At 38.7% G+C, this 26,475-nt stretch overlaps 1 protein-coding gene across 1 annotated transcript in view; it reads right to left on the bottom strand.

Moving 5' to 3' along the window:
• The window catches only part of WBP4 (WW domain binding protein 4), a 35,788-nt gene that overhangs the window by 5,567 nt on the left and 3,746 nt on the right, over positions 1-26,475 (bottom strand). The window contains exons 3-9 of the mRNA XM_066380822.1: positions 26,201-26,263; positions 25,992-26,115; positions 19,233-19,400; positions 16,105-16,151; positions 15,584-15,659; positions 12,863-13,056; positions 1,627-1,787 (exon numbers count right to left, since the gene is read on the bottom strand). Of these exons, the coding sequence (XP_066236919.1) occupies positions 1,627-1,787; positions 12,863-13,056; positions 15,584-15,659; positions 16,105-16,151; positions 19,233-19,400; positions 25,992-26,115; positions 26,201-26,263 (833 nt within the window). The remainder of the gene's footprint in view (positions 1-1,626; positions 1,788-12,862; positions 13,057-15,583; positions 15,660-16,104; positions 16,152-19,232; positions 19,401-25,991; positions 26,116-26,200; positions 26,264-26,475) is intronic.

Below are 26,475 nucleotides of genomic sequence, written 5' to 3'. Positions count from 1 at the left end.
ATTGCAGACAGTTCTGAATGACAGCTGTTCTGTAGTTTAGTTGTATTTTGATGTGGTGTGGGAGGATTTGAGTACCATCTTGACTGCAATTCATCAAAGTAACATTTTAATAGCAATTTTAAGATATATTATGGTGTGTTATCTTTATGGAATCAATTCTAATTAGAACACTGTATAAAGCTGTCTGAAACTTGCACCACTCTATCTTGTGAAAAAATACACACTTTCCATTAAAATACAGTTTTAACAATAAGTGATTTCATTATAAAAGTACTGACAGGGTAGTCATATTACTATTTCAAAGCATTAATGTTTTGGAGAATAACTGCTTACTTAATGCAGTTAGCAGATTTTTTTTTCACCTGCAGATTTTTTTAGGCCCTTAAATAATAACCACCTTTGAAGCTGGAAGTGACACTGTCATTTCACTGTGTAAAATGCTTCTAAGACAGGGGTTGGGAACCTTTTTGGCTGAGAGAGCCATGAACGCCACATATTTATTTTAAACTGTAATTCCATGAGAGCCATACAACGACCTGTGGACATTACGCATTATCCAATAAAAATGTGGTGTTGTCCCGGAGGACAGCTGTGATTGGTTCCAGCCACCCACAACCATGAACATGAATGGTAGGAAATGAATGGATTGTAATATGTGAGAATGTTTTATATTTTTAACGTTATTTTTTTTTTATTATTAAAGATCTGTCTGCAGCCCTCAAAAGAGCCACATCTGGCTCACGAGTCATAGGTTCCCGACCCCTGTTCTAAAACAGTAACTGATTTGAACATGTAAGCTAAGAAAATAAACCAGATTACAACATACCTTGATCTTATTTACTTGATTAAATTTGTTTTTTGAAACCGGCTTAAAAACTTTGGTTAAACTTTGTCATAAGCCATTTTTTTTTTTTTTTTTTTGGTGGCAGAGACAGAGAAAGAGAGAGAGGGACAGACAGACAGGAATGGAGAGAGATGAGAAACATCAATTCTTCGTTGCAGTTCCTTAGTTGTTCATTGATTGCTTTCCCACATGTGCCTTGACCGGGCGGCTACAGCAGTCCGAGTGACCCCTTGCTCGAGCCAGCAACCTTGAGCTGAAGCTGGTGAGCCTTGCTCAAACCAGATGAGCCCGCGCTCAAGCTAGCGACCTCCGGATCTCGAACTTGGGTCCTCCACATCCCAGTCCGACACTCTATCCACTGTGCCACCGCCTGGTCAGGCATGTCATAAGCCATTTTTAAGACAGCAAAAGAATGTTTTTTTCTTGCTTTTAGATGTATCATATGCACCATTTATTTACTCTGCAGATATCTGTTTCTCTGATAGAATAATGATGATAAGTGTAAAAATGGTCATGTGTGCATAATGTGAGCCAGTGTGTGAATGTGTGGTTAACAGAAATGTCATGTTTTAAAGGAATTGAAAACAATCATTAACTTACTTATTTAAAATAATCTTTAAGTAACATTTAAAAATATTAGGGAAGAAAAAACCACTCTAGAAATAAATGAGCTACACTTAATGACCAGTTTAACCTTCAAAATAGTTATTATAATTTACTGAAGTACTGGGTTATAAAATATATACTTGTAAGTGTCAGTGGATTGTGTTTCAGGTACTTACTGAGACACAACTTGTTTAATTTCTTGCCATTCTCCATAGGGGTTTGGTTTTCTATGAGCTTTGGATTTTTCTTCATTTGAACCTGATGAATTCTGCTCTTGGATATTTTTTTCTTTCTGTTTTTCTGGTTCAGTTCCTTTATCACTATTTTTATTATTTTCCTGAAATGTCAAAGTCAAAAAATAACACACCAGCAGGACAGAAACAAAAGTTCTCTACTTAATAGAGTCTTGTTTTTGATTTAAAAATAATAATACATTTACTCAACAGTTTAAATTTGCACATAATAGAACAAATGTATATAAAAAATCTTTAATGCTTGATTAGGTATTTCATTACATTTTAAATGTTCACACACCACAGCCAAGGCTACTTTTTAAAACAGAACATGATCATATTAATGTTATACAATTAAAGGCATATACTGGCCTTTTTTATCCTCTCCTTTCCTGCATTTTCTCTCTACTTATATATCCAACACTGACCTTCCTTTATACTGTGCTCCTTTTGAATTTAATGCCTGCCACTGGACCCTTTTACAACCATTATCTATTTTTTTTTTTTTTCCTGAAGCTGGAAACCGGGAGGCAGTCAGACTCCCGCATGCACCCGACCGGGATCCACCCAGCATGCCCACCAGGGGGCGATGCTCTGCCCATCCAGGGCGTCACTCTGTCGCAACCAGAGCCACGCTAGCGCCTGGGGCAGAGGCCAAGGAGCCATCCCCAGTGCCCGGGCCATCTTTTGCTCTAATGGAGCCTCAGCTGCAGGAGCGGAAGAGAGAGACAGAGAGGAAAGAGAGGGGGAGGGGTGGAGAAGCAGATGGGCACCTCTCCTGTGTGCCCTGGCCGGGAATCGAACCCGGGACTTCTACACGCCAGGCCGACGCTCTACCGCTGAGCCAACCGGCCAGGGCTCAGCCATTATCTATTTGAAGAACTCGCTAAACCTATTAGTCTTAACTGAACTCAGTCTTCATATTGAGTGCATTGCCAGAACTTTGGTGTCCTATATAACTGGCAGCTATGTGAAATTAGAAGACACACCCTGAGGTACAAGTAACTCCCATGGGAGTCCCTGGAGATGGATAGTGCTTTTTGGCACCCCTTCACCTGTGAAAACAAAGCCCTAGGAGCCAATTCAGCAAGTGGACCACGCACCAAATATCAGCCTCTTTGCAAATGTACAACTGTGAATGGCAATCCTAATATACTGTTTTGTTTGCATTTGAATGAATATTAACTCATTCCCTCATGCTACTTGTATCATAGGACTAGGAATCAGCATCCACTTTCTGTTAGCAATCTTGACTGCTTCCAGCCATGACATTTATTATTTTTATTTTTTAGAGAGGAGTGAGGGAGAGAAAGGGAAGGAGGGAAGGAGTGAGGGAGAGGAAGGAAGAGAGGGAAGGAGGGAGGGGGAGAGCGGGGAAGTGGGGAGGGTAGGTGGGAAGCATCAACTTGTAGTAGTTGCTTCTTATATGTGCCTTGATTGAGCAAGCTCAGGGTTTTGAACCAGCGACCTCAGCACTCCAGGTCAATGCTCTATCCCCACTGTGCCACCACAGGTCAGACCATGACTTAAAAAAAAAATTAGGAGGAAGGAAGATGGCAGCGGAGTAGGCGGACACACAGATGCCCAGCTCTCACCACCAAACTGGAATACAAATCAATTTAGGAAAAATCAACATGAAAAACCAACTCTGAACTGCAAGAACAGCTCTCAAAAACCAAAGAGCAAAGAAGAAACCACAATCCTGGTAGGGAGCACCTGAATCTCCTTTGCTTACAGGAACGGAGGGTGGGGGGTGAGACTGAGAGCCCAGAGAGGATCTCACATAGGGAAAAAAGCAGAAACTACTGCTCACAGCCACTTACCTGGCGACCAGGGAGCGAGGTGTGTTGAAAAGACCAGCTTATCTCCCAAGTGGAAAGGACAGGGAGAGGGACAGACTGTGAGGGGCTTAGGAATGCAGGAAACGAACTAAAAAAGCTGACTCATCCGTGCTGGAGGCGGCCATAGCTGGGGGAGGGACTGAACCTTTCACAAAACAGAGCTGAACTGCTTCTGGATCAGAGATCTCCGGACATCTATCCAGCTCCAATCAGCGCAACAAGACACAGCTGAAAACAAGAAATGGGGAGGAGGGGCAGTAACTCAGGTCTCCATGGAGATCTGAGATACACCTCCCCCTACTGAAGCTGAGAAAACCCCCTGCACCCAGTGAGATTAGCTGCTAAAGAGGCCTTCAGAGTCTCAGGTTACACCCATCGCATTCCTGGATACAGTTTCAAGGAAGCCCCCTGCTAAGATCAGTAAACAAGACTATCACCTATTAAGAAAACAAACAAATCAAGACTTCAAAGCTGCCCAAATCCAAAAGTGGATTACAGATAACAGCTGATACCAACCCAAGAAGACCTAGAAATAACACAACTGAAAACTGGAGGCAGACAACACCAAGCCTAGACTCAACCAACTCTACAAAAAAAAACACCATGAGAAGACAAAAAAGTGCAATCCAAATGAAACCACAAGTGACACCATCAGGAGATGAACTGAGTGATACGGAAATAATTAAACTTCCAGATGCGGAGTTCAAAATAATGATTATAAGGATGCTTAGGGATCTTAGAACAACAATGGATGGTCACTATGAACACCTAAATAAAAAAATAGCAAGTATAAAAAAGAATCAGTTGGAGATGACAAATACAATATCAGAAATAAAGACCACAATGGAAGGAATTAAAAACAGGATACATAGAGCAGAGGATCGAATCAGCGAATCAGAGGACAACTGGAATGAAGGCATGAAAACAGAGAAGAAAAGAGAAAAGAGACTCAAAAAGTCAGAGGAAACCCTTAGAGAGCTCTGTGACAACATGAAGAGAAATAACATCCACATCATAGGGGTTCCTGAAGAAGAAAAAGAACAAGGAATAGAGATGTTGTTCAATGATATCATAGCTGAAAACTTCCCTAAATTAATGCAAGAGAAACTCTCACAAGTCCAAGAAACACAGAGGACTCCATTAAAGAGAAACCCAAAGAAACCTACACCAAGACACATCATAATTAAAATACCAAAGCTAAGCGATAAAGAGAACATATTAAAAGCTGCAAGAGAAAAAAAAGTTATCACCTACAAAAGAGCCCCCATAAGGATGACATCTGACTTCTCAACAGAAACACTTGAGGCCAGAAGGGAATGGCAAGAAATATTCAAAGTAATGCAGAACAAGAACCTACAACCAAGACTACTTTATCCAGCAAAGCTATCGTTTAAAATCGAAGGAGAAATAAAAAGCTTCCCAGAAAAAAAACAACTCAAGGAATTCATTACAACCAAACCAATGCTGCAGGAAATGTTAAGGGGCCTGTTGTAAACAGATCAAAGTGGGAAAAGAATATAGCAAAAAAGAAATACACCTTTAAAGAAGAAAATGGCAATAAACAACTACATATCAATAATAACCTTAAATGTAAATGGATTAAATGATCCAATCAAAAGACATAGGGTAGCTGCGTGGATAAGAAAACAGGACCCATACATATGTTGTCTACAAGAGACACACCTTAGAACAAAAGACACACATAGATTGAAGGTAAAAGGATGGAAAAAAACATTTCATGCAAACGTAAATGAAAATAAGCTGGGGTAGCAATACTTATATCAGACAAATTGGACTTTAAAACAAAGGATATAGTAAGAGATAAAGAAGGCCACTACATAATGATAAAGGGAGTAATCCAACAGGAAGATATAACTATTATAAATATCTATGCACCTAATATAGGAGCACCCAAATATATAAAGCAGACTTTGATGGATTTAAAGGGCGAGATCAACAGCAATACTATAATAGTAGGGGATTTCAATACCCCACTAACATCACTAGATAGATCCTCAAGAAAGAAAATTAACAAAGAAACAGCAGACTTATTGGAAACACTAGATCAACTCGATTTAATAGATATCTTCAGAACCTTTCACCCTAAAGCAGCAGAATATACATTCTTTTCAAGTGCTCATGGTACATTCTCTAGGATAGACCACATGTTAGGGCACAAAAGTGCTCTCAACAAATTTAAGAAGACTGAAATCATATCAAGCACTTTCTCCGATCACAATGGCATGAAACTAGAAATGAATCACAACAGAAAAGCTAAAAAATTCTCAAACACATGGAAACTAAATAGCAGGGTGTTAAATAATGAATGGATTAAGAATGAGATCAAAGAAGAAATAAAAAAATTCCTAGAAACGAATGACAATGAGCATACAACAACTCAAAATTTATGGGACACAGCAAAAGCAGTGCTGAGAGGGAAGTTCATAGCACTACAGGCACACTTTCAGAAGCTAGAAAAAGCTCAAATAACTTAACCCTGCATCTAAAAGAATTAGAAAAAGAACAGCAAGTAAAGCCCAAATGTAGCAGAAGGAAGGAAATAAAAAAGATCAGAGCAGAAATAAATGACATAGAGGCTAAAGAAACAATACAGAGGATCAATGAAACTAGGAGCTGGTTCTTTGAAAAGGTAAACAAGATTGATGAACCTTTAAGTAGACTCACCAAGAAAAAGAGAGAGAGGACTCAAATAAATAAAATTAGAAATAAGAGAGGAGAAATAACAACTGACACAACAGAAATACAAAATATTGTAAGAAAATACTGTGAAGAACTGTATGCCAAAAAACTAGACAACCTAGATGAAATGGACAAATTCCTTGAAGCATACAATCTTCCAAAAATCAATCTGGAAGAATCAGAAAACCTAAACAGACCGATTACAACAAATGAGATTGAAACAGTTATCAAAAAACTCCCAACAAAGAAAAGTCCGGGGCCCGATGGCTTCACAACGGAATTCTACCAAATATTCAAAGAAGAACTAACTCCTATCCTTCTCAAACTATTTCAAAAAATTCAAGAGGAAGGAAGACTTCCAAGCTCCTTTTATGAGGCAAGCATAATTCTGATTCCAAAACCAGGCAAAGATAACACAAAGAAAGAAAATTATAGGCCAATATCTCTGATGAATATAGATGCTAAAATCCTCAACAAAATATTAGGAAACCGGATCCAACAATATATGGAAAAAATCATACACCACGATCAAGTGGGATTTATTCTGGGGAGGCAAGGTTGGTACAATATTCGTAAATCAATCAATGTGATTCATCACATAAACAAAAAGAAGGAGAAAAACCACATGATAATTTCAATAGATGCAGAAAAAGCATTTGATAAAATCCAGCACCCATTCATGATCAAAATTCTCAGCAAAGTGGGAATAGAGGGAACATACCTCAACATGATAAAAGCCATCTATGAGAAACCCACAGCCAACATCATACTCAATGGGCAAAAATTAAAAGCAATACCCTTAAGATAAGGAACAAGGCAGGGGTGCCCCCTTTCACCGCTCTTATTTAACATGGTCCTGGAAGTCCTAGCAACAGCAATCAGACAAGAAGAAGAAATAAAAGGCATTCAAGTTGGAAAAGAAGAAGTAAAACTATCATTATTTGCAGATGATATGATATTGTATATAGAAAACCCTAAAGTCTCAGTCAAAAAGCTACTGGACTTGATAAATGTATTCAGCAAAGTAGCAGGATATAAAATCAATACTCAGAAATCAAAGGCATTTTTATACACCAACAATAAACAGTCAGAAAGAGAAATTAAGGAAACAATCCCCTTCACAATTACAACCAAAAAAATAAAGTACCTAGGAATAAACTTAACCAAGGAGACTAAAGACTTGTACTCGGAAAATTACAAAGCATTGATAAAAGAAATCAAGGAAGATACAATTAAGTGGAAGCATATACCGTGCTCATGGTTAGGAAGAATAAACATCATTAAAATGTCTATATTACCCAAAGCAATCTATAAATTCAATGCAATACCAATTAAAATACCAATGACATACTTCAAAGATATAGACCACATATTCCAAAAATTTATATGGAACCAAAAGAGAACACAAATAGCCTCAGCAATCTTAAAAAAGAAGAATAAAGTGGGAGGTATCACACTTCCTAATATCAAGTTATACTACAAGGCCGTTGTACTCAAAACAGCCTGGTACTGGCATAAGAACAGGCATAGAGATCAATGGAACAGAACAGAGAACCCAGAAATAAACCCACAGTTCTATGGACAACTGATATTTGACAAAGGAGGTAAGGAAATACAATGGAGTAAAGACAGCCTCTTTAACAAATGGTGTTGGGAAAATTGGACAGCTACCTGCAAAAACATGAAACTAGATCACCAGCTTACACCACTCACAAAAATAAACTCAAAATGGATAAAAGACTTAAATGTAGGCCGTGAAACCATAAGCATCTTAGAAGAAAACATAGGAAGTAAGCTCTCGGACATCTCTCGGAGCAATATATTTGCTGATTTATCTCCACGGGGAAGTGAAATAAAAGACAAGATAAACAAACGGGACTATATCAAACTAAAAAGCTTTTGCACAGCTAAAGACAACAAGAGCAGAATAAAAAGACAAACTACACAATGGGAGAACATATTTGACAATACGTCTGATAAGGGGTTAATAACCGAAATTTATAAAGAACTTGTAAAACTTAACACCAGGAAGACAAAAACCCAATCCAAAAATGGGCAAAAGAGATGAATAGACACTTCTCCAAAGAGGACATACAGATGGCCAATAGGTATATGATAAAATGCTCAACATCACTAATCATTAGACAAATGCAAATTAAAACCACAATGAGATATCACCTCACACCAGTCAGAATGGCGCTCATCAACAAAACAACACAGAATAAGTGCTGGTGAGGATGTGGAGAAAAGGGAACCCTCCTGCACTGCTGGTGGGAATGCAGACTGGTGCAGCCACTGTGGAAAACAGTATGGAGATTCCTCAAAAAACTGAAAATCGAACTGCCTTTTGACCCAGCTATCCCACTTTTAGGAATATACCCCAAGGACACCATAGAACAGCTCCAAAAGGAGAAATGCACCCCCATGTTTGTGGCAGCATTGTTCACAATAGCGAAGATCTGGAAACAGCCCAAGTGTCCGTCAGAGGACGAGTGGATTAAAAAGCTTTGGTACATATATACTATGGAATACTACTCAGCCATAAGAAATGATGACATCGGATCATTTACAATAACATGGATGAACCTTGATAACATTATACAGAGTGAAATAAGTAAATCAGAAAAAAAACTAAGAACTATATGAATCCATACATAGAAGGGACATAAAAATGAGACTCAGAGACATGAACAAGAATGTGATGGCAACAGGGGTGGGGGGTGGGCGGAGGGGGGGATGGGGTGAAGAAGGAGACAGGGGTTGGGGGAGGGGAGGGGCACAAAGAAAACCAGATAGAAGGTGACAGAAGACAATTTAACTTTGGGGGAGAGGTATACAGCACAATCAAATATCAAAATAATCTAGAGATGTTTTCTCTCAACATATGTACCCTGATTTATCAATGTCACTGCATTAAATTTAATAAATAAATTTTAAAAAAAATTAAAAAAAAAAAGAAATATATAGCCTGACCACGCAGTGGCGCAATGGCTAGAGCGTGGGACTGGGATGCAGAGGACCCAGGTTCGAGACCCCAAGGTCGCCAGCTTGAGCACGGGCTCTTCTGGTTTGAGCAAAAATCCCATCAGCTTAAACCCAAGGTCACTGGCTCCAGCAAGGGGTTACTCAGTCTGCTGAAGGCCCGCGGTCAAGGCACATATGAGAGAACAATCAATGAACAACTACGGTGTTGCAATGCACAATGAAAAACTAATGATTGATGCTTCTCATCTCTCTCTGTTCCTGTCTGTCTGTCCCTGTCTATCCCTCTCTCTGACTCATTCTCTGTCTCTGTAAAAAAAAAAAAAAATATATATATGTATTATATATATATATAATATATATAATATATATATATATTTCTGACATACAAAGAGAGAGGGATACGAACAGACAGGAAGGGACATAAGCATCAATTCGCCTGACCAGGAGGTGGCACAGTGGATAGAGTGTTGGACCGGGATGCAGAGGACCCAGGTTCGAGACCCCAAGGTCGCCAGCTTGAGCGTGGGCTCATCTACTTTGCGCAAAGCTCACCAGCTTGGACCCAAAGTCACTGGCTCGAGCAAGGGATTACTCAGTCTTCTGAAGGCTCATGGTCAAGGCACATATGAGAAAGCAATCAATGAACAACTAAGGTGTTGCAATGAAAAACTGATGATTGATGCTTCTCATCTTTCTCTGTTCCTGTCTGTCCCTATCTATCCCTCTCTCTGACTCTCAATCTGTCTCTGTAAAAAAAAAGAAGCATCAATTCTTCGCTGTGGCACCTTAGTTGTTCACTGACTGCTTTCTCATATGTGCCTTGACCTTGGGGCTACAGCAGAGCGAGTGACCAGCTTGCTCAAGCCAGTGACCTTAAGCTCAAGCTGGTGAGCCTTGCTCAAACCAGATGAGCTTGCGCTCAAGCCGGCAACCTTGGGGTTTAGAACCTGGGCCCTCTGCATCCCAGTTTGACGCTCTATTTACTGCGTCACCACCTGGTCAGGCGAAATAAAGTATTTTTTTATTTTTTATTTTATTTTTTGACAGAGAGAGTCAGAGAGAGGGATAGACAGAGACAGACAGGAACGGAGAGATGAGAAGCATCAATCATTAGTTTTTCGTTGCGCATTGCAACACCTTAGTTGTTCATTGATTGCTTTCTCATATGTGCCTTGACCGTGGGCCTTCAGCAGACCAAGTAACCCCTTGCTTGAACCAGCGAGCTTGAGTCCAAGCTGGTGAGCTTTTGCTCAAACTAGATGAGCCTGCGCTCAAGCTGGCAACCTTGGGGTCTCGAACCTGGGTCCTCCACATCCCAGTCTGACACTCTATCCACTGCGCCACTGTCTGGTCAGGCAAAATAAAGTATTTTTAACAAAGGCCATGACACTTTTTACTTAGATCCTCATGCAATAAATGCCTCTTCTGAGGCTCATAACACCACCTTCTATACAGAGCTCCTCAGTTCCTCCTTATATGATCTAGAGACCTGGCCACCACTCCACATTCACTGATGACTGTGGAAACTCTGGCATCATGTTCTATTCAAACACTTGTCATCCTAGAATTCAAAAATTCTGGAGCCTCAGTTTTGTGAGCTTCAAAGCCAATCATTTTGGTCTTCGCTCTACAAGAATACCTCAGAGATACTGTGGGCTCAGTTCCAGACCACCGCAATGAAGTGAGTCTTGTAATCTTTTTGCTGGTGGAGGGTCTTGCCTTCAATTTGTAAAACACAAAATATGCATGAAGTGCACTAAAGCAAAGTGCAATAAAATGAGGTATGCCTGTATTTAGCCACTTAATGGTATATATCAGTGGTCCCCAACCTTTTTTGGGCCACGGACCGGTTCATTGTCAGAAAATATTTTCATGGACCGGCCTTTTGGGTGGGACGGATAAATGTATCATGTGACCGAGACAAGCGTCAAGAGTGAGTCTTAGATGTAACAGAGGGATGTTTTATTTTTAAAAAACAAAACATCGTTCAGACTTAAATATAAATAAAACAGAAATAATGTAAGTTATTTATTCTTTCTCTGCGGACCAGTACCAAATGGCCCATGGACCGATACCGGTCCGCAGCCCGGGGGTTGGGGACCACTGGTATATATGATAAGATTATATGTAGTTTGCCCTTGCTTATTTGTATTTTGTAATATTTCGTTTGCTTGAAATTAATAGTATTGGTCCCAGATTGAATGCTGGGTTACCTAACCTTAGCTATAATCATTCTGAGATGACTTTTACTGTAAGATCTTTGTTGCTGCTCCTCTACAAACTGGATACATTCCTCACCCTAAATTTCACCAAGATTTATGAGGTAGGTAGAGAAATTTCAGGCAATGACAGGATCCTAGCTATGGCCTCAAAGTACCTTCTTTCCAGCATCCTTGATATTCCTTCACCTCTCTCGACAACAATCTCAACCATGGATCAGTGCTACGTGTCCTGTCTGCTTTGGCACCTAGGCTCCTGAGTGTTCCTCAAAAGGTCACAAAACAAGAGGACTAGTAATACTGTATAAATCTGTTTTTACTTTCTTGCCATAGCTGGGCACTTAGTACCAACTGTCATTCCTCTTACCTGGTTCATTCCCTCTCCCATCCCAGCTCAGTGACTATGTCAATCCATTAATGATATCAAGCTCACCAATGCTACTTACTGTCAGAAGCAAACTTCATTTCTGTATGAGTAAACTGAGACTAAATGGAATGCCTCTTTCAATTTTCTCCAACTCATCCACTGTCATACTGTTTTATATAAAATGAGTTTATTCCTTGTTCAAGACCAACCTATCCACCTACTCTTGCTGGTATTCCCTTTCTACCTCTCCTTTGGGGTCCCTCTCAATGAAAACATCACCACTACAAATCTCTCATGATTAATATGTAACATCCTATCATCTAATTTCATTTCATACCCAAACCACATATACCACAGAGTGAACCACTTTTCATCCCTCTGTAATGAGCTACACCATCCAAAACTCTGGTGAAACTGCTAGAAGGGAATCAAGAATTTCATTACTGTAAAATTCAATAGACATTATTCTTTTACTTAGCCTAATTAATCCTTTGACTTATGGGATACTAAATTCTGCTTCTAGGCACCCCTTTCTAATCATTCTTTTCTCGTTCTATCTTGTGGACTCTTCCTTTCTCTGCCTGCCACTTAAATGTTTAATGTTCCCAGGGTCATTTCTTTAGATTACTGTACTCATTCTGAGATTGAAATTATTACCAGTAGGTTGTTGATACTCAAACAGCATTTGTAGTCTAGACATTCAGACTTGCATGTTAAGACAGCTCTCTAAATGTTACAAAGGCATCTCAAGCTTAGGAGGTCTAGAAATAAATGTACTGTCTTGCAAAGAGATAACAATAAATGGTACAACGATTTATCCAGTTGTCAAAATGCAGGTCTTGGTTTTATGTCTATCTTCCTACCAGAAAACTGAATCAAGTCTAGAGCTCTTTATAAATTGATAAAACTTTCATAAACAGTAAATCCACTAACCTGGGGTGGTGAACACACCATACAGTATATGGATGACATGTTGTAGAATTGTGCACCTGAAACCTGTATAATTTTGTTAACCAATGTCACAATAAATTCAATAAAAAAGAAAAAAGACTAAACCAAGAACCTACCTTAAACTTTATTTTTAGCTTTGTTGTTTCTGTAGAGACCTCTACTTTTTCTGTTTCCTTTTCCCCATCAGAATCACTATGTGAATCTGATGATTTGGACTCTTCTAGAGTTCCAAGTGACTTTTCATTGACTTTACTAGAGAGCAGATCGCCAGAGTGTGGAATGAAATCATCAGGTTTTTCCCATCGGGATTCTATTCAACACATTTTAATAGTCATGTTATTTGGTTACCAATTCAATTCAGAAGTAATTTCCAACATAATGCTTCCTGTCACTTATTAAATAACACTGAATCTATTTCATACCGTCACCTGATCAAGAATATAATAATAGTTCTATAAGCTCTTGCTCTTGTATCTTTCAGAAATTTGTCTTTTTTTCCTTTAATTCTTTTTAAGCTTTTATTTATTTTATTTATTCATGTTTTAGAGAGAGAGAGAGAGAGAAAGAGGGAGGAACAGGAAGCATCAACTCCCATATGTGCCTTGACCAGGCAAGCCTGGGGACCCAGAACCAGAAACCTCAGCGTTCCAGGTCGTTTTATCCAGTGCCACCACAGGTCAGGCTGTCTTTTTTTTTTTTTTTAAGTGAGAGGTGGGGAGGCAGACAGACTGATTCCCGCATGCTCCCTGACCAGGATCCATCTGGAAACCCCTTATGGGGGGTTGCTCTGCCCATCTGAGACCATTGCTCTGTTGCTCGGAAAGGTGGAGAAGCAGATGGTCACTTTTCCTGTGTGCCCTGATGGGAATAGAACCCGGGACTTCCACTTGCTGGGCCAACGTTCTACCGCTGAGCCAACTGGCCAGGGCCTCAAAATAGTCTTGATTCACAAGATGTATAAACTATAGCCCAAATGAAAATAAACTTAAGAACTAGGGAATACTTCCTAAGGACTACCACAATTTAAAACCAATTTCAGGAAATGTATATAATAATGAACCCATATCAGATTTTGTGCAATTTCTTTACCAGAAGAATTTTCTGGGATCTTTACAAAGTGAAAGCATACTGTAAAAATCGAAATAAATTTACTTTATCAGTTTATATAGTAGGGAAAAAACTCGACTGAACTCTACTGCCACCCAGTGGTTTACTGGGTAAAATGAGAGCTTTCTAATTATCTGTTATTCTGTTTTTAGTTTAATAAAAGGGAAAAGAATCCTAAAATGTACAGTCCAATTGGAACGTTTTTAAGAGCAAAAGAGGCTCTATTAATAATCACACTGGTCCAGACATAAACCAAAACTGCTGAGAATATGTATAGCCCCTTATTAAACCAGGGTACTTTCAAGCACTAATGAAAAACATTAGTTTTCTTCGTCTTTATTTCACAGAAACAAAAAGAATTTTCAGGAAATAAAACAATCTGTTAAGCACCCAATATATACCAGGCACTATCCTGGGAACTTTACAGACATCTGACTCTCACAACCCCACAGAAGACATGATTGTGTCTATTTCACTTAAGAGCAACTATAGGCCCACTGACTTACCCATTATCATTTGGCAAGGAAAGAAGCTGTGTGTTAAGTTCAGATCTAACTCTAGAGCTACATTATATAGTACTTAATATCTATAAAGATTCAGTAACTCAACTTAACCATAGGACCATTACTATATGAAGGGCAGGCTAGGTATCTACTTAGAGGTTAAAAGGGCCTTTTCCTCCTAAAAGATTTAATGCTATGCAGAAGAAATTAAGTACAATTACCTAAAATCAAGTTTTATGAAATTAAATTAAAATTTTAATTTGAAAATCAGATAATAATTACATAATAATTAGGCATATTTTATAAATACTTATAACTAGAATATTTTCTTCTTTTCTTTCTTTCTTTTTTTTTTTTTTTTGAGAGAGAGAGGATTTTTTTTAGGAAGAGACAGGAACATTGAGCTGCTCTTGTATGTGCCCTGACCGGGGAATCAAACCAGCAACCTCTGTACACCGGGATGACACTCCACTCAACTGAGCTACCTGGCTAGGGCTTGATATTTTATTGATTGATTGATTCTTAGAGAGAGAGAGGAAGGGAGAGAGAAGGAAGGGGAAGGAAAGCATTCATTTGCTCTAGAATAGGCGTCCCCAAACTATGGCCCGCGGGCTGCAATGCGGCCCCCTGAAGCCATTTATCCACCCCCCACTGCACTTCTGGAAGGGGCACCTCTTTCATTGGTGGTCACTGAGAGGACCACTGTATTTGGCAGCCCTCCAATGGTCTGAGGGACAGTGAACTGGCCCCCTGTGTAAAAAGTTTGGAGACCCCTGCTCTAGAACATTATATAACTGGTAAAGTGAACAACTGACAATCCAGCCCCTGCAAAAACAGCATCAGTTTTTTCTTTTTTAAAAGGAAAAGGCAAGTTGAACTCAGTGAGCTCTAAGGTACTTTCCAGAGTAATGAATATATTTCTAAAACAAGTATGATAAAAATCTGTAATGGCAGAGAAAGTAAAAATCACTCAATTTTTAAAACTTGTGACTGCATTATCAACTGAGAATTACAATGAATAGTACAGTATAGTATATATAAAAATCCTTTTTGCTTTTTCCATTATATTAATGTTTTTAAATTACAAACAAATAATACAGACTTGTTATAAAATATGTTTACCACTGTATATACTAAAATTCCCTAGTTCAAATGATTCATCAGCCAGCTAATAAGCAGTTTCAGGTATAGTTTTAGATAGTTAAGATAATCAAAGGTAATACTTACCTCCTGTTTCTGTATTATAATAATAGGTATGCCCTTCTTCACTTAAACCTTCTACCCAAACAGCCTTCACTGCTGTCTGATGAGAGGAAACAAATAGTGTGGTTATATAGAGACAAGCAAGGCAGAACCAGCCACCCTTTCCTTTCCTCTTGAAACCTGGGAGTTAGAGGTAGTGGTACCAATCATAGCTAGGAAGCTTGATTTGTGTTCATCATAAAAAGCCAACTTTCAGGAAGAGAATGCCTCAACTCTGAAAGCTAGGAATAATTTTGCACAAATGGACATGGGACATGTAAATTGCAACTAATGATATTTGTCCTGCACGGAGTTTTTCAATAGGTTATCACTTTTAACCTCCACCCAGCCTTCTAACAAAAGGATTAATGGAAGGAACAAAGAGTTTGTGAGGAAGGGGGGGGGGGGGTCATTTGATTGTAAATTTGCTTAATAAAACTAAAAAAACCCAGAAGCCAATCTCTTTAAAGAATAAAGCAAAAACACCAATAATGTACTTCAGTTACCTTTTTTAAGTTTCCTTGAAATCCTTCAGGCTTCTCCCACTGAGATGCTTAAAGCAAAATATATTGCATTTTAAAAAATCTTTTTGCTTAAAAATTTTTCAAAAAATTCAATTTGGCAAAAATTGACAGGCTCTTCAATGTGTACAAAACACTCAAGTCTATAGTTAAAAACATAATAAAGAACCAACATACAGTATTGTGCAGAACAATACATATGAATGCTATGTAACCAAGAGGGAAGGGAATGATTAGAAGTTACAAGTACTTCCACAGGAATTATCAAAGTCGGTAGAACTTGTCTTAAAGACCTCATGAAATTCAGGCTTGATAAATCAGGAAGGAAAAACATACCTCCCCTTTTTTTTGACTTAGTCTTTTGATATCTTGGGATAGAAGAGTGAGAGATGGAATGAATTACTCAACAGAGGAAAAAAATCAAGTATGTATGAATTTTAAAAAGTATTAATGTGAAAGTATATAAAGTAGGATGGTAAATAGGGGAAGCAGTCACTAGAAAGGAGGAAAGACATTAATAGTTTCTATGTAAATTTAAATAAAACACATAATCCCTAGCATACAATAATTTATGATTCACTGCTAAAGTATAAAATGCATCTCACTTAAGGCTCAGTGTGAACTGATTATTACTGTTCCTAAGTAGTTTGAACTGATTGTGATTCCAAGATCATAATAATCACAATACTTTTAGCCCAAGGTTTTCTTTATGATTAACTCTCTGATCTCGTTTCCTGCCTTCTTAATTGTCCATTCCTTTAATATGATATACTATTCTTCAGACATATCACTTTTTCTCTTCCTTCTTCTTATGATCTCACATAGTCCTAAGAGTTAAAACATATTATCTGTATTACCAGACTCAATTTATCTTCCTAACTCCCAACTCTACTCATCAATTAGCTACTGAAAATTGCAACAATGTTCTATTGGTACCTCAACCTCAACATATCCAAAATTGAATTACTGTCACACTTAAACTTACTGTTCCCATGTTTCATATCTCAGTAAAGGGCACTGCCATCCTCCTAGCCTCCATGACATGGCCTCGATCTATTTTCCTAGCCTCTTTCTTCTGCCATGACATCTTCAAAGAATCTTATGCTTTACCTCCACCAGATAACTCTTTATTTCCCAAACTTTCAAACCTTCTTTAGAGTCATATTGTCCTACTTATCTGAAATGCTGCTGTACTCTCATAACAAACTACTGCATCTTTTTCAATCACAATACCCATGGAGTGTCTGCACCATGCCAGGCACCGCATCAAGTGCTAGGGATACAAATGGTATGATGATATCTTTCCTGACATCCTCATTTTACTTTATAGATCAGCTCATAAGTGATTTCTGTGATAGTCTCTCAGATGCACATAATCATTATTGATTCCTCACTATTTTAGCTCCCTATATTTTCTTGTGTGTGACAGAGACAGAGAGAAGGACAGATAGGGACAAATATGAAGGGAGAAAGATGAGAAACATCAATTCTTTGTTGCAGCACCTTAGTTGTTCATTGATTGCTTTCTCATATGTGCCTTGACTGGGGGGGCTACAGCAGACCGAGTAACCCCTTGCTCAAGCCAGGGACCTTGGGCTCAAGCTGGTGAGCTGTGCTCAAACCAAATTAGCCTGTGCTCAAGCCGGTGACCTCATGGTTTTGAACCTGGGTCCTCTGTGTCCCAGTCCGACACTCCACTGCGTCACCACCTGGTCAGACTCCCATATAATCTTAATTACATCTCTATTATAGTATAGCTTTTTAATAGTTCTCCTTGTATCACACTTATTTTTGATACTATATTTCTGCAGAGTAAATGTGTCAACAAATGCATTTATTTGTCAGAATTAATATGGAATAAAAATGCCAAATACGGCCCTGGCTAGTTGGCTCAGCGGTAGAGCGTCGGCCTGGCGTACAGGGGACCCGGGTTCTATTCCCGGCCAGGGCACACAGGAGAAGCGCCCATTCGCTTCTCCACCCCCCCCCCTTCCTCTCTGTCTCTCTCTTCCCCTCCCGCAGCCAAGGCTCCACTGGAGCAAAGATGGCCCGGGCACTGGGGATGGCTCCTTGGCCTCTGCCCGGGGATGGCTCCTTGGCCTCTGCCCCAGGTGCTAGAGTGGCTCTGGTCGCAGCAGAGCGACGCCCGGGAGGGGCAGAGCATCGCCCCCTGGTGGGCAGAGTGTCGCCCCTGGTGGGCGTGCCGGGTGGATCCCGGTCGGGCGCATGCGGGAGTCTGTCTGACTGTCTCTCCCTGTTTCCAGCTTCAGAAAAATACAAAAAAAAAAAAAAAAAGCCAAATACATTTAGTTTTAAAGGAAAATAGAAAAGATGTTCTTGATAGTCTTACTAAGAAATACCATTGTGTATTTTTTAGAAGTTGATATTCAAAACATTAATGGGGCGAGGGGGAGCTTTACCAAGTCAATCAAAATAGCTACCCAAAAGAGAAATTAGACTCTGGTTCCCAGTCTGCTTTTCGACAGAAAAATCTTTTCCAGAGTATTTTAGTTCAAGAACCCCTGCAATTTGCAAAGTGGATCAAAAATACCTTAATTCTATGTAAATATTTACATGTAGTTCATTGTTTTAGAAGGTTTTATTGAGAAAACTAAAACTTTAGTTTACTGATAAGGAACCCATTATTAAGCCTTTAACTAACTATGACACTGAGTCTCTGAGAAGGGTACTTTTTATTTTTTATTAAAAAATAATTTATAAAAATTTATTTATTTTTAGAGAGGGGGAAAAAGAGATGGGGAGGGGAAGAGAGAGAAAGAGAGAAAGAGAGAGAGAGAGAGAGAGAGAGAGAGAGAGAGAGATGGGTCTGTTGTTCCACGTATTTGCACATTCATTGGTTCATTCTTATGTGTGCCCTGACAAGGGATTGAATCCACAATCAGCGTATCAAGACACTCTAACCAGCTGAGCTATCCAGGCAGGGCTTGAGAAGGGTACCTTTTAAAAGAGCACATAATTATTTTTTCCCCCCACTGTGGCAAAATATAAAGTTAGCTTTTCATTGTTTAATTATCCCAATATTAACTAAAAGTCTAAAGACAAAATAATTTATCAGTTATCATTCTCTACAGTTCTATGCCTACATGACTTACCTCCTGTGATAAGATCATAATAGTAATGGTAACCCTCAGAAGTTATGCCTTCCACCCATCTGCCTTTTGAAGGGTCTTTTTTCTTTTTCTTCTTTTCTTTCTGTTGATTTGATGCAGAGGTGGGTGGGACAGTGCTGGTTTGTGGTGTTATACTTGGCTCTGGAATTTCTAGAGGAAAGATGAGAGAAGGGTGAAGTTATACACAATATAACTCCCCCCCCCCCCCGGGATAAAACATTTATAATGTTATTCTAATCAAAAAACCTAATAAGATCTCTTCTCAGCCTTGGGTTAAGACCCACATAAGGTTCTTTTGGAAACTTGACACATCATTATAAAGCTCATTTTGGAAAACTAAACATGCACCAATATCCAGGAGAATTACATAAAAGAAGTAAAAGGGAAATGTAGAACTAGTAGGTATTAAAACTTATTCTAAAACTATGGTAAAAAAGACCAATAGTATAAAACTGATGCAGGAATAGGCAAACATATGACTGAAATAGAACAGTACAGAAATAAATACAACTCCAGGAGGAAAGAGAGATCATTTAATAAGTGATGTTGGATTATTTGGAAAAAGGTTAAGCTGTTCTCTTCGCCCTGGTACCTGCAATGTTTTTCACCAATATAAATTCCAAATCAAAAATATTTACAAAAAGAACACAAAGTGCCTGACCAGACGGTGGCACAGTGGATAGAGCGTCAGCCTGGGATGCTTAGGACCCAGCTTCCAAACCATGAGGTTGCTGACTTAAGCCCAAAGGTCATTGGCTTTAGCAAGGGGTCACTGGCTCTGCTGGAGCCTCCCAGTCAAGGCACATATGAGAAAGCAATCAATGAACAACTAAAGTGATACCACTATGAATTGATGCTTCTCATCTCTCTCCCTTCCTGTCTGTCTGTGCCACTCTATCTGTCTCTCTCGCTAAAAAAAAAAAAAAATTAAAAAAAGAACACAAAGTAAAATATAATGTTAAATTTGACAATAAGAATTCAAATATTTTGTATGAGGAAAACAGAAATACACACACACACATACCCACAAACACAAAGAAAAAAAAATGACAAATATGATAGATTAATGTTCCTAACAAAAATTCCTTAAAAATCCAATATTGTAATAGAAAAATGAGCAGAAGAAGGTATAATGGCAATTCAGAAAAATGAACATTTATCTTCACTAATATTCAAAGAAATACAAATAAATATCATACACAAAATTTATATTTGTTTTTAAGTAAGAGGAAGGAAGATCATGAGACAGACTCCTGCACATGCCCTGATCTGGATGTACCCAGCAACCCCATCTTAGGCCGATACTTGAGTACTGAGCTATTTTTAGTGCCTGAGACTGGTGAGCTCCAACAGAGCTATCCTCAGCACCTGGGCCTATGCTTGAACCAATAGGGCCACTGGCTGCAGGAGGCAAAGAGGAAGAGAAGTGGGGGGAGAAGCAGATAGTCACTTCTCCTGTGTGCCCTGACTTGGAATCAAACCCAGGATGTCCATACACTGGGCTGACACTATCCACTGAGCCAATGGCCAGGGTCATATTTTTGCATTAAATAAGTACTGAAAGCAATGACCAAACCCATGTTAGATAGTCTAATCCAGTGGTAGTCAACCTGGTCCCTACCGCCCACTAGTGAGTGTTCCAGCTTTCATGGTGGGCAGTAGCAGAGCAACCAAAGTGTAAATAAAAAGATTTAACTATAGTAAGTTGTTTTATAAAGATTTATTCTGCCAAACTTAGTGAAAATCCGATATAAAGTACTTGGTAAGTAATTATTATTATATGCTTTAACTTGCTGTAACTCTGCTTTATAAATTTTATAATGTAAAGTTACTTCCCTACTTTATAAATCACCATTACTGTGGAACCAGTGGGCGGTTAGAAAATTTTACTACTAACAGAGATACAAAAGTGGGCGGTAGGTATAAAAAAGCTGACTACCCCTCGTCTAATCTATGGGTGTGCAAAATAGGTAGTTTTTATAGCTTTACTTTTTTTTTTTTTCCTAAAGGACTAGCCAGTTATTGCCAACACCAGATAATAAACTAATTTTCTTTCCTTCTTTTTAAGCAAGGAAGAGAAAGCGACAGACAGAAAGGGGGAAAAATGAGAAGCATCAATTCTTCATTATGGCACCTTAGTTGTTCACTGATTGGCTTTCTCATAAGTGCCTTGACGGGGGGGGGGGGGGGGGGGGGGGGGCCAGCAGAGTAAGCGACTCCTTGCCTCCTTGCTCAAGCCAGTTACCTTTGGGCTCAAGCCAGTTACCTCTGGGCTCAAGCCAGCAATCATGGAGTTATGTCTATGACCCCATGCTCAAGCCAACGACCCTGTGCTCAAGCTGGCAAATCCACACTCAAGCCAGATGAACCTGTGCTCAAATCGGCGACCTCAAGGTTTTGAACCTGGATCCTCTGTGTCCCAGGCCAATGCTCTATCCACTGCACTACTGCCTGATCAGGCAATTAATCTTAATTTTTTTTTGGTTTTTTTTTTTTTTTACAGGGACAGAGAGAGAGTCAGAGAGAGGGATAGACAGGGACAGACAGACAGGAACAGAGAGAGATGAGAAACATCAATCATCAGTTTTTTGTTGCAACACCTTAGTTGTTCATTGATTGCTTTCTCATATGTGCCTTGACCGCGGGCCTTCAGCAGACCAAGTAATCCTTTGCTTGAGCCAGCGACCTTGGGTCCAAGCTGGTGAGCTTCGCTCAAACCAGATGAGCCTGCGCTCAAGCTGGTAACCTCGGAGTCTTGAACCTGGGTCCTCCGCATCCCAGTCTGACGCTCTATCCACTGTGCCACTGCCTGGTCAGGCAATTTTTGTTTTTTTTTTTAACAGAGACAGAGAGGGGGGGGGGATAGATAGGGACAGACAGGAACGGAGAGAGATGAGAAGCATCAACCATCAGTTTTTCGTTGCAACACCTTAGTTGTTCATTGATTGCTTTCTCATATGTGCCCTGACCATGGGCCTTCAGCAGACTGAGTAATCCCTTGCTCAAGCCAGGGAGCGACTTTGGTTCCAAGCTGGTGACCTTTGCTCAAACCAGATGAGCCCGCGCTCAAGCTGGCGACCTCGGGGTCTCGAACCTGGGTCCACTCCATCCAAGTCCGACACTCTATCCACTGCGCCACCGCCTGGTCAGGCCAGGCAATTTTATTTCTAGCAAAAGATTAAAATTTGGAGACATTTCTGGAAAAAGGCTGATACTAACTATCAACCTATAAAATACATTCAGACTTTGACTCAGCAGTATCAGTTCTAGTAAACTTACAGAGAGAAATGTGAAAACATGTATACATAAGGATGATCACTGAAGCGTTCTAAAAGTGAAAAATTAAAGGTGAAGTGGATAGAGCATTGTCCCAAGTGCCCAGGCTGCAGGTTCAATCCCGGGGTTGCTGGCTCAATCCCTAGGGTGCCAGGTTGACCCAAAGGTTTCCGGTCAACAGCACAACTAAGTGGAACAATGAGTTAATGCTTCTTCCTTTCTCTCTCAACAACAAGCAAAGAAAGAAATAAACAAAAATAACACCAAAAAATATCTAGGCAACTTAAATGTTAACCAGGAAGAAATTAGTTAAATAAATGTTCGTATTTTTATGGCATTTTATACTCCTTACTAATAAACATATTGTAAGTGGTCATAAGCACATTATACCATTATATTATTTTATTACTTAGTTTTAGTAAAAATCAAAGGTTATAGAACTAGCAAGAGATAAACTCAAAATCTGTGCTACTAACAATTCTGTAGCCACTAAAAATGATGTATATCCTTAATTATTTATAAGAAAAGATATGGTCTGGGCCGGTTGGCTCAGTGGTAGAGCATCGGCCTAGTGTATGGATGTCCAGGGTTCAATTCCCAGTCAGGGCACACAGGAGAAGCGCCCATCTGCTTCTCAACCCCTCCCCCTCTACCTTCTGTCTCTCTCTCTCCTTCCTGCAGCCATGGCTCATTGGTTTGAGCATATCGGCCCCATGCACTGAGGATGGCTCCATGGAGCCTCCACCTCAGGTGCTAAAAATAGCTTGGTTGAGAGCATGGGCCCAAATGTGCAGAGCATTTTTCCCAGACGGGAGTTGCCGGGTGGGAGTCTGTCTATCTCCTCTCCTCTCAATTGGAAGAGAAGAAAAAAATAAAATGAAAAAAGAAAAAATGATGTATATAACATATCAAGAGAAAAAACAATCAATCTCCAAACAGACCATAGCATTAAATGTATAACTTTGTTTAAAAATTCTTTATATTCATTGTTGTACTTTAAAAGGACTACAAAGCCTATAAAGAAAAACAAGGCTATGAAAAATAATAAAAACTCATTTAAATATAAAATGCTAAGATTTATTTGCTCATAGGGCAGCATTATGAATTTTCCCAAACCACAACTACTCTTCTTTAATTCTGTAGGAATGCCAACATCCTTTCCACCCTTAAAATGAACATAACAGCGCTGTCCTTGTGAAAATAACACTTCCCCCATTTTAACTAATGATATCCAGGATAATATTTTTAAAGTCTGGTACAACTGTTCTTATTTGATGAAGGCAATGTTAATTAACTGCTTTCTGTTTAAAAACTTTTTGGAAAGCAGTTTTTTAGAGAGTTAAGAATACCATTCCATACTGACTATTCCAGCCATATGTAAGATCAACCAACTACCACTATTTGCTATATGCCTGGTTTAAAAAAAATGGATCTGTCACAGAAGAAATAAATGGTCACAGAAAGTTTCCAATTTAAAGCCTAAATTCACTGACATATAGATACATTCTACTTAAAGAATGCTTTTAATCTGGAACAGAGTATCCTCAAACCTTCAACTTACTTATTTTCTTGCTAGCAAGGATGTGGTGAAAAAGAAATCCTTACACTGTTGGTGGATGTAAATGGGTCTAATCACTATGGAAAGCAATACAGAGGTTCCTCAAAAAATGAACAAGATTCATCATAAGATTCAAGTATAAACCCAAAGAAACTAAAAACAGGATCTCAAGAGATACATGTTCTCCTGTTTATTGCAGTATTATTCACAATAGGCAAAATAAGGAAACCTAAATGCCCATCAACAGATAAATGGATTGAAAAACACATAGTATCTATACACAATAGAATATTATGCAGCCCTGAGAACGGAGAATATCTTGCCATTTGTGACAACATGGATGGACCCTCAGCACAGTGTGTGCTAAGTGAGGTAAGTCAGAAAGAGAAAGACAATTTCTGTATACCTCTTCTTTGTGGAATCTAGAAAAGAAAAACTTGTGAAAAACAGAGTACAATGGTGGTTACCAGGAAATGGAAGGTGGGGATGTTGTTTAAGGATAAAACTTATAATGAATAGTAAATAAACCATAAAGATCTAATACAAGCAGCAGCAATTTTCAACTGGTGTGCTGTAAGAATCTTTAAAACCTGACTATTCACTCAGGAGCATTGATCTCTTTTTCCCTTAGATCGTTAATTAAAAAAAAAAAATTACAACAGCCAATACAACAGTATAGCTGTAAAGGGAGAATGAATCAAAATTATACCTATTTTTTTGTCAGATCAGAAAAAAATATATTTTCGTGTGCCACAGAATTTTAGTAATTAGTTTATGTGTGCCATAAGATAAGATTAAAAATTGCTGGCATAAAGTAATAAAGATAAATAAAAATAGTGCACTACAACTGCACAATGTGATAAATATCACAATGGCAATGGCATGACAATATATAAGTGTACTGAAGCAACACATTGCACACCTATAATTTATACAATGCTTATGTAAAATACATTCAATTAAAAAAGAAAAAAATTAACTATCATCTAGCAAAAGTCATTTAATTTGTCCACAAATGGCAAATTCACTGTAATTCAACCATATAAATAAACATGATTCAGTTTTCACCATATGGATAAAGTGAACTGTAGTTATAATATAAGGCCCTATTTTTTAATGAATAGATTTTATTTTCCTTTTTAAAGGCTGTTAAATTGACAATAGACCCTTTTTCATATTTTATTTATTGATTTTACAGAGAGAGGAAAGGTAGGGGGAAGTGAGAAGTATCAACTCATAGTTGCTTCACTTTAGTTGTTCATCGCTTGTTTGTTGCTTGTCATTACGTGTCCTGACCAGGCAAGCCCAGAGTTTCAAACTGGCGACCTCAGCGTTCTAGGTCGACATTCTATCCACTGTGTCACCACAAGCCAGGTATGAATAGTTTCTTTTAACCAAATTATTAGAGCACCTAAAAAACCCTGGCTAGACTGCTCACTGGATAAAGCATTGTCCCCATACACTGAGGTTGTGGGTTCAATTTCTGGTCAGGGTACCAATGAGAAGCAAATCCATGAGTATACAACTAAAAAAATGGAACAAAAAATTGATGCTTCTCTCTCTCTCTTCCTCCCTTCCTCTTTCTCTCCTTCAATCAATGGGGAGGGAGTAGAAGAAGACCTAAAAAACTCAAGGTCTCTGAAATGAACCACTGACCTAAGACAGAGCTAGGATTAGTTAATCACCAAGGTAGTATAGTTGTGCTGAATAGAAGTGTTAAAATATGAAGCTTTAAAAGCAAAACAAAAGTGCACGAACAAACTCCCAAAGTCTAAATAGGACTATGATGTGTAACAAAAGCACTATGAGTATACTGAGTGTATGTATAACCTCTTTATGGAAACAATAAAAGCTAACTTAGCATGAACTCTGATGTTACTTTTAAAACATGTTGGCTGTTTTTTTACCTGACTCTAAGCCAAGCCTTTTCAAATCCTCTTGGTATGCTTTTAGGGCAGCTGCCTCCATTGCAGCAAATTCCTTTGATGCCTTTTCTTCTTCCTTTGCCTTGTCCAGGCTTTTTTGCTTAATCTATATGAGATACATATAAAAGTGAAAGCTCTATAAAGGACTGATATTTACACAGAAAAACTGGCAAAGAAACAAATTAAATTACCTCACTGATCCTCTTTGCCACATTTTCCTTATGATTCTTTCCTCTTTCATGAAATTCAACACTCTTGAAAATAAAAAGAAAAAACAAAGGAAAATGACATAAACATCATAATAAGTTCACAGTAAAGTAACAGTTAACTTAGGAATGGAACATAACAAAATTACAACTAAAATGACTGGCAGAAAAGATAAAAAATAATTTTAATGCAAATTGGCCCTTTTTTATTAAATTTAATTGAACTACATTATTTATTAAGACCTCTGACTAGGTCTCCT

This window comes from Saccopteryx leptura, chromosome 4 (genome assembly GCF_036850995.1).
Source record: "Saccopteryx leptura isolate mSacLep1 chromosome 4, mSacLep1_pri_phased_curated, whole genome shotgun sequence".
Classification (NCBI taxonomy): domain Eukaryota; kingdom Metazoa; phylum Chordata; class Mammalia; order Chiroptera; family Emballonuridae; genus Saccopteryx; species Saccopteryx leptura.
Note: the sequence above shows the minus strand (reverse complement) of the source record. Positions and strands in the feature narration are given on the sequence as shown.